The sequence below is a fragment of the Arvicola amphibius genome, chromosome 8 (genome assembly GCF_903992535.2).
Source record: "Arvicola amphibius chromosome 8, mArvAmp1.2, whole genome shotgun sequence".
Lineage (NCBI taxonomy): Eukaryota > Metazoa > Chordata > Mammalia > Rodentia > Cricetidae > Arvicola > Arvicola amphibius.
The window spans coordinates 84,463,851-84,472,886 of record NC_052054.1 but is presented as its reverse complement, the minus strand read 5'-3'; the positions used below and the strand labels follow the sequence as shown (position 1 = coordinate 84,472,886).

At 55.9% G+C, this 9,036-nt stretch overlaps 1 protein-coding gene and 1 long non-coding RNA gene across 2 annotated transcripts; one reads left to right on the top strand and one right to left on the bottom strand.

Moving 5' to 3' along the window:
• Positions 1–2,594: 2,594 nt before the first annotated feature.
• Positions 2,595–3,989, bottom strand: LOC119821100. The gene is made up of 2 exons (XR_005286577.1): positions 3,561–3,989; positions 2,595–3,266 (listed from the first exon to the last, which is right to left on the bottom strand). It is a non-coding gene; the product is annotated as an uncharacterized LOC119821100 (long non-coding RNA).
• Positions 3,990–4,315: 326 nt separating this feature from the next.
• Positions 4,316–6,949, top strand: Cebpa (CCAAT enhancer binding protein alpha). Its single transcript, XM_038339159.1, has one exon. The coding sequence runs from the start codon at positions 4,457–4,459 to the stop codon at positions 5,534–5,536; it is 1,080 nt and encodes a 359-aa protein (XP_038195087.1). The 5' UTR covers positions 4,316–4,456; the 3' UTR covers positions 5,537–6,949.
• Positions 6,950–9,036: the final 2,087 nt, after the last annotated feature.

The following is a 9,036-nucleotide window of genomic DNA, read 5'->3' as shown; positions in this document are numbered from 1 at the left end:
TTTGGAGCCTGTCCTGGAACTCGCTCTGTAGACCAGACTGACCTCAAACTCAGAGAGATCCATCTGCCTCTGCCTCCCAAGTGCTGGGACTAAAGGTGTGTGCCACCACCACCTGGCTTTTTTTTTAAGGCAGTCTCATTATGGAACCCGGACTGTCCTGAAACTCACTGTGTCGCATCAGCAGGTCTTAAACTCTTGGTGACTGTACAGAATCTGTGATTCTCCTGCCTCTGTCTCCGAAGTGCTTAGATTATAGCCACGTATCACCAAGCTCTTACTGAGTGGTAATTTAATAAAATGTGAAATGGGGGCTGTGATTTGTACCATGGATCTTGGTCACACAGGCCCATGAAGAGGAGGTGCCCATGCCCAGCTTTTGCTTTAATTAGGGCTCCTTGCTGGATGGGAGTTCTGGGGGCCATCAAGGAGCTTTACAGCAAAAAAAAAAAAAAAGAGTATCAAGAACTTCTCTCTCAATTTGCTAAGCAAAACTAACAATGAATTTTTAAAACTTCTGCAGTTTGATTTGATTTTCTCCTAGAATCTCTAATGTCTGCTTTTGCTTGTCTGCTAACAGCTTCGAGCCAATGGGAAACATAATACAAACAACAGGAGAAATCACACGCGTGCTGTGGTCGGTGAATGGGAAGAAGAAACTGGAAACACTGATTCTCAGGAGCTCAGGATGTTTTTTTTAATCTATCGCATAGTTATGATCTTACGTGGCATCCACAGTTATGTTTCCTAACAGACAAATCACTGCTGGGATGGGATGTTTGGTAGAGAATAACTTCACATGGCTTTGCCTAAGATCGGGCTGAGAAATCCGGCATAGCACCACACGAGGCATCCCCTGATCATGCCAAAGTGAGTTCCTCGATGTGACAGATTTCTGGAGAAAACAGAACCTCAACAGTGTATGCTACTAGAAGCCAACAGGGCCAAGAACAGCGCAAGAGGGTCTTATTCATCAGCATCCACAGCATGCCCAAAGGGAGCTCAGCATATTCTCCCTTGTCCTTCCACTCACCCTATAACGGGCATGTGGAGGAATTCAGTAACTTGCCTAAGGTCACTCAGCTACTAAATGATGAGGCAAGTATTTTAATGGGGCCCCTCATTCACTCAGGGCCTCCTGATGAGATAGGGCATGTAATCTACTGGGTGATTACCGTAGCTTCTCCAATAACTAATAAACGACGGATAAGAAACACTTCACTCTGCCACAACTCAGGCCAGTGCCCTCCAAAGGCTTGGAGATGTCCCAAGATGGCAACTCTAGTCAGAAGCCTGGCATCTTGGTTAAATAGGTCCTGCCCTCTGTCTCCGTCCTAGAGGGCCTCTGTAGCTTCTCATACCTGGAGGAGTAGGTTGAAACAAGTTCTTTCTGTGTGGCCTAGACTGTCAATGATCCTGTAATCCTCCTGCCTCAGCCTCTAGAGTGCTGAGATTACAGGTATGTAGTCTCCATAGTTTCTCACCTAAATAAAAGCCCCTCTCCATTCCAGCCAGAGTAGACTTCTCAGGAACCCAAATGGGACAAAGAAGCACCCAGACCAGCCACCAGAGGATAAATGCCTCTGAGGTAAAGCCTTCTTTCCCTTACCTAGTATGGCCTTGGCCATCAACCCAACCCTGTCTGTGGATCCAGTCTTATCTAGGCCCCTCCCTAGCTCGCCCACACTCCAGCCTGTCAAACACCTTGTCCTTTGTTACCAGCACAGGCCCTGTGAGGAAGCCTCTCCACCTTTGCACCTGCTGTTCTCTTTCAAGGGGGGGGAAAAAAGAGGCTTTCCTTCCTTATCCTTCCAGCGAATTCCTGCCTGTTTCAGGAAATACCTCCAAGGTTCACTCCTACAGGAAGCCCTTTTTCACCTCATGCTTCAGTTTCCCTCTGTGGGATTCTACAAACTGAGTTCTGTAAAGATACGTGGTCGATCCTCACTCCCCTAGAGGCTGGAAATCTGAGACCAAGTCAGCGGCTGGCTGCGCTCTCCAGAGCCCAGTATTGGCGGGGGCTGGGTGTCTCCATGGTATCATATATAGCCCTAATCCTCATTTCTATCTCCAATGCATGGGACCATTTCATGGGTGATGGCTTTGCCCCTGCTCTTTTGGTGTCTCCTCCTCTATGATCCTCTTCTTACCAGCTGACTGAATATGACATGTCTGTCCTTCTACCCCCGCCCCCCCCCCGAATTGAGAAAGGTAAAAGGATCCTGTCAGTTATTCAGGAGCTGCAGGGTTTGGGGTGGGAGCCCCACGCCCCATCCCTCACCTCACACCTTTCCTTGTTGATGACTGCATTCCTTGTGCTCCAGCTTCCTCCAACCCTAAATTCCTGCGCTTGCACAAGTGAGCACAACTGTGGATATGTCTGGTGTCAGCCTCCTGCTTATGTCTCTCCTAGCTAGGAACTTTCTCACAGCGTTCCCTTTCCCCTCAGGGGGAAGACAAACAAACAAACATTATTTTTAGCTTAGTAGAAAGCTGAAGATCCCATTTGGCTTTTCAGGATTTCTCTCCAGGGGACACGCCACAGGTGCATGGTATATAAACGGGTCGCGCATCTGGCACAGGGAGCGATGCTCCACTCACACTAAGTTATTTATTTAGTGTATCTGCTTTTTACTCTTTCCTTTCAAAAGCATCAAGCTAAAAATATCTTGTTTATGCGCTCTGGCCCGAAAATGAAGCAGTTGGGACATTAATCACCGAGAATATGTTGAATGGGAATTTGATTAAAGTACAGGATGCGTCCTCCAGACGAAGTCGGTTCTTTACTGTAACCACAGTGGAAGCAGAGGGCCTCCCCAACTGAGTGAGTTGTTAGCCGCGCCTCCTCGAGCCTCCTGGGCAGAGCGCAGCGCCTTTCCAGGGCTAAGAGGGCCATTGCATAGAGGGTCTTAACCTGCACACCCTGGAGTCTCAGAAAAGGGGACCCCCCAGCCTGGAAGGCAGACAAACGGGGCTCGGGAAGATGTCAGGCCTCAGCTCAAGAAGCCGCAAAAGACTCCTCGGGTGCAAAAAGGAGAGACTTGGGTGCTCACCAGGCCCCAACTGCTCCCGACCTCCGCGGCCGCAATCCAGGTGGAGAATGAGCCGGACGCCACGTGGCTGGGGAGCCTGAGCAGGCAAACTCCTACCCACAGTTGAGAGACTGCAGGCGGCTGGAGAATCTCGAGGAACCGACAGGGTGTTCCCAGTGGGTGCTCAGACTCTGTAGCCAGGAACTGGACGCCCGGGCTATGGAGATTAGTGCCCACCTGTATGATAGTAGGGAAAGAAAACCGTGGCTTCAGGCCCGACTATGGGTCCCGCTTGGGTATCACGATCCCGGAGTCAAGTTCACCTCCTCACTCTCCCACACCCTGCTCTCTCTCCAACACCCTGCCCTCTCCCCGCCCCCATGCGCTTGCCCTAGTGTCCTGTTCCGCGAGTCTCGGAGGACCCACCCGCCAGTCCCGAGGGGCGGGTGGGGGGACCCAAACACTTGACTAGAGTCTCCACACAAGGTAGTAGCACCCGCCTTGTAAGCCTAGCAATCCTAGCGCTCTGACCTGGAGACGTAATTAAAAAGAAAGTTTTCCAGCCAGAGCGGACCGACCGGCCAGGTCCTCCGGGCTCCCGGGTTAGCGGCCGCCTCCGCTCCCTGCTGGGTCCTAGCGCCCTGCTATGAAGATCCCGTGGGACCCCAGGGTAGAGAAGCTGGGCGGGGAAGAGGTGCTCTGCCTGGAATCAGTGGGGTCGCCTGGAGTTCAGAGATAAAGACGCACAATCTCAGCGCTCTGGACCTCGCCACTCGGCGGTGCGCGCTAGGTTGCTGATCCAAAGCAGTCCCCAACCTCCCGCTCCGCTGCTCTCATCCACAGCTGTGGACAGGCCTAGTCCTAGCTTTTAAACCCAGTCTGCACCACGGTAGCTCAAGACTGACAGTCTCTCTCACTCGCTACCCCTACCCCTCCCGGTTCGGCCTCTGGATGCTCCCGGGCTCCCTGGTGTTGGCTGGAAGTGGGTGACTTAGGGAGGCTTAAAGGAGGGGCGCCCAGCCACGGACCACGTGTGTGCGGGGGCGACAGCGCCGCCAGGGTGGGGCTGAGCGCAGGCCGGGTTGCCTTGCAGCGCAGGAGGCAGTGGGCGTTGTGCCACCGCCTCTCTCCTCTAGCACTGGGCTCCCGCCCCACTCTCCGCCTTGGAGAGGCACACACAGAGAGGCGGGCTCTAAGACCCAGTAGGCACCATCCTGCCCTCGCCCTCTGTCCGAGACCCGCTTGGACACCAGGGGGCGATGCCGACCCCATATAAAAGCGGGTCCTGCGCGGGCCTGGCCATTCGCGACCCGGAGCTGCGCGGGCGCGAGCTAGTTGGGGCTCTGGGTGGGCGGCGGCAGCAGCGGCGCCACGCGCAGGCTGGAGGCCGCCGAGGCTCGCCATGCCCGGAGAACTCTAACTCCTCCATGGAGTCGGCCGACTTCTACGAGGCGGAGCCGCGGCCCCCGATGAGCAGCCACCTCCAGAGCCCCCCGCACGCGCCCAGCAACGCCGCCTTCGGCTTTCCCCGGGGCGCGGGCCCCGCGCCGCCCCCAGCCCCACCTGCTGCCCCGGAGCCGCTGGGCGGCATCTGCGAGCACGAGACATCTATAGACATCAGCGCCTACATCGACCCGGCCGCCTTCAACGACGAGTTCCTGGCCGACCTCTTCCAGCACAACCGGCAGCAGGAGAAGGCCAAGGCGGCCGCGGGCCCCACGGGTGGCAGCAGCGACTTTGACTACCCGGGCGCCCCGGCGGGCCCCGGCGGCGCGGTCATGTCCGCGGGGGCGCACGGGCCCCCTCCCGGCTACGGCTGTCCAGCGGCCGGCTACCTGGACGGCAGGCTGGAGCCCCTGTACGAGCGCGTCGGGGCGCCCGCGCTGCGGCCGCTGGTGATCAAGCAGGAGCCCCGCGAGGAGGACGAGGCGAAGCAGCTGGCGCTGGCGGGCCTCTTCCCCTACCAGCCCCCGCCGCCGCCGCCGCCACCGCACCCGCACGCGTCTCCCGCGCACCTGGCCGCCCCACACCTGCAGTTTCAGATCGCGCACTGCGGCCAGACCACCATGCACCTGCAGCCCGGCCACCCCACGCCACCGCCCACGCCCGTGCCCAGCCCGCACCCTGCACCCGCGTTGGGTGCTGCGGGCCTGCCGGGTCCGGGGGGCGCGCTCAAGGGGTTGGCTGGCACGCACCCTGACCTCCGCACGGGCGGCGGTGGTGGCGGTGGCGGTGCCAGTGCGGGCAAGGCCAAGAAGTCGGTGGACAAGAACAGCAACGAGTACCGGGTGCGGCGGGAACGCAACAACATCGCGGTGCGCAAGAGCCGAGATAAAGCCAAGCAGCGCAACGTGGAGACACAGCAGAAGGTGCTGGAGCTGACCAGTGACAATGACCGCCTGCGCAAACGGGTGGAACAGCTGAGCCGTGAACTGGACACGCTGCGGGGCATCTTCCGCCAGCTGCCGGAGAGCTCCTTGGTCAAGGCCATGGGCAACTGCGCGTGAGGCGCGCCGCTGCGGGACCGCCCTGGGCCGGCCCCCTGGCCTGGGACTCGGAGAATGATTTCGCGTCGCTGGATCTCCAGACTGCCCCGGCCCTGAAAGCCAGGACTAGGAGATTCCGGTGTCGTCTGAAAGCTTGGCCTACTCCGCGTGTCCCCTCCCTTCCTCTGAGCCGGACTCGGTGTGTCTAAGATGTGGGAGTCAGGCCGTGGTTTCTCCTTGAGACGGGGAGACTTTACTGCGGAGCTGAGCTGGGAGCCCGGCCATTCTAGTATTAAGGAAGTAACCCTGTGCCTTGGATACTCAAAACTCGCTCCTTTTCCTACCGAGTAGGGGGAGCAAACATGTGCCTTGATATTTTATTTGGAGGATTCCTGCCTCCTCCGAGGCTGCAACAGGCCCCCCCATGAGAGAATGAAGGGTGCAGGCCCAGGGCAGGAGGAAGATTCAGGAAGCTGAGATCCCCGCAGCGCTCTGCAGCGGCCCCTCAGTCCGGGTCCTTAGAGGGGAGGGACTTAGGGAGTTGGGGATTTAAGTCTTAAGAGTGCACCCACCCCAGCTACTTGGAGGTGGAGGGTTCCTAGTTCCTTGCTTTTTCCACCTCCACCTTCACTCCCCACCTCGGCTTGCAACAGGCTGTTTCCTGGGTGAGTTCATGGAGGGGGGAGTACCACCCCCAGTCAGACCAGAAAGCTAAGTTGTAAGTAAGGCTTGTGGTTAAGGGGGTAATGGGAGACAGGAACCCAGGTTTCTGGTCTTGGGGGTGGGGAAGGAGAGGACACCGGGACCATCAGCCTTGTGTGTACTGTATGTCGCCAGCCGCTGTTGCTGAAGGAACTTGAAGCACAATCGATCCATCCCAGAGGGACTGGAGTTATGACAAGCTTCCCAAATATTTTGCTTTATCATCCGATATCAACACTTGTATCTGGTCTCTGTGTCCCAGCGGTGCCTTGTGCAATGTCAATGTTCACGTCTATGCTAAACCACCATTTTATTTGGTCCTTTGTTTTGTTTTGGTTTTGCTCAGATTCTTGCCAAAATGAGACTCTTCGCTGGCGGCTGGGGGAAGAAGCTGAGGCTCTCTTTCCTTTTTGGTTTAGGGATTTTTTTTTCTTTTGCTCCCGGAGGACCAGCGAAATGAAGTCGGCCTCTACCCTTCCCCACAGTGGTCCAAGGGTGTCCTTGTGGGTCTTAGCTTCCTCCAGCTGAGACTGCGCACAGGCTTCTTCCTCCGCCCACCCCCACCCCCAAAGGCCCTGACTGGGTCTGGAAAGAAAGCCACCTCCAGCCGTTTGTGCACTGTGGCTGGGAACAGGGGTGGACTTCTCTTCGTTGGGGGGAGGGGGAAACACACGAAGTTTCATGCTAGATGTCGTATGTATTATATCTATAATATAAACATATCAAACTCAATTTCGGTGTCTTTTTAAAACTAGAAAGGAGCCACTTGTGAAGTGTGTTCTGGGTTCCGCTTGAAAAGGAGTTTTCTGAGTCTGAGGTCTTAAGTCTGCATCTCTTGAGTCTCTCTTTACCTTGGTGATGTGTGTTGGAGGGTGGGCTGCCCCAAGGAAGTCACATGGCAGTCAAGGAATAAGGACTCTAAGCTGAGAATGCCCAGAGTGGGAAGACTGAGTTCCTTTGGAATTTGAGGGTGGAGGGGGGTAGTGTTGTCTTCTGATCATGGTCTATCTTTGCACCCCAGAATAAGAGGGACCCAGAAGAGAAGCACTCTGCCTGAGGTGCAAGCCCACCCAGAAACTCTCTGTGTAAGAGACCCTTTGGCCACATTCCCAAATCACTCAGCTCCTCCCTAGAGAAAAAGGCTTACCCCCACCTTTGTCCAGCCATCCAGTGGGGCCTTGGGAAACAGGACTCTTCACTCCTCACTACTTTGAAGACTCCCGGGACATCCAGAAGGACAGCTTGCAGGCTGAGCACCCCTTTGGACCTGCCTTACTTCAGCCTACCTAGGGAGGGGGCCACAGCCCACATATCACCTGTCAAGGATTTATTAGTCCCACTTTCTCCATCCTGGACCAAGCATTGGATTGGCATTTAATAATCACACACCCACTGCTACAAACTGCCCTATAAGGTACAGGCATTCCATTGACTGCAGGAACAGCCCAGTAAGGAAAGGGTGGCCTTCATTGCTATCCCTGCCTGAACCAGGCTACTGGGCTTTTTTCACCTGGCCTGTGATTGCTGAACAGCTTACACTGTATACTGAAGGACTTTTAAATTCTGCAGTTTAGAGTTAGCAGCCTTGACCAACAGCTTGTCCTGCCAGCCCTTTCCCCCTCTGCCCTCTGTCCTGGGCTTCGCTCCCTCCTCACCCATGGCTGCCCTTGGCAGAGGAGAGGCCACAAACCCGGTGAGGAGGCGGTGGCCTGCCTCATCAGCCTGGGAACTAAGGAGGCAGAGCCCCACCGCCTGCCTAGAGGCTGGGGCAGGCCATGGCTTGCAGGCCCCAGCAAACCCTCTCTGAGTTCAGTGCGAATTCCAGTTTTTCTTGTTTACAGGGAATGATCCTTGACTTCCCCCTTTGCCCCCAGAACAGGTCCTAGGCTGAGCGGGGGAGGGGGCCATCTTGCTCTCCTTCGCCTGCCACCTAAGGTGTGTGTGTGTGTGTGTGTGTGTGTGTGTGTAGGGGGAGGTCCTCTCTCCAGGGGCTCATGAAAGGGCACCCTTCCCTGCACACGGAATTTCCTGCCTAGAAGCCTGCTCTGGGAACAAGAAAGACCCAATCACACAAGGGAAGCCTCCAGTGTGGTCTGGTAGATAGTATTGGGGGGAAGGGGAACAGTGGGATGGCCCTGTTCAGTGTGTGCTCTATGCCTAGCTAGCTGGGGGTGGCTTTCCAGGCAATTTAAACTTCATGAATAACTAAATGTATCCCTAAATATTCATTTTAATGCCTTCTTATGCCAGGGCCTGTGCCAGGGATCAAGGCATCACTGAGAACAGACCCAGGTCTTTCCCTTGGGGAGCTGACAACCCTGTGTCCCCACGCCGTGTCAGGGTGACAGATAAAATAAAGGGCTTTTTCTGATGTGGAAACAGCAGCCTGAACCCTATACCTCGTGAGGCCAACTCCACATGGACCCTGTTTTCAAATGCCCGCAAACTTCTGCCATGTGTGAGCCCTCCCAGGACAGACACTACCTGCCTGGCCTTCTTTCTCTGTTCCAGTCCTGAACCCGGTGTCCCTTGGCAGTCTCCAGGAAAGGAACACAGAAGAGAAAGAGGGAGGTGACTCCTTTACCACCAGATAGCTTAATGCTGTCACGAATGTCACCCTTATCTCTTAGATCTCCTGGGAATCTGTGAATATGGGGTTTGGCCCTGACACCTGCCATGAGCCACTGGGAAGGGTGAGGAGTGTCTGCCCCTCCCAGGTCTCCCGCCCCCTCCTTCCCAGCCTAGGTGGAACCTGCCAGGCCTCCACCAAGCTGTCGATTTCACAAGAGAGGAGGGGGCCTCTCGTCTAGAAGGTTAAG

Bases quoted from the DNA above. Each gene is read 5' to 3' on its own strand.
- Cebpa (XM_038339159.1), top strand. From the start codon at position 4,457: ATGGAGTCGGCCGACTTCTACGAGGCGGAGCCGCGGCCCCCGATGAGC.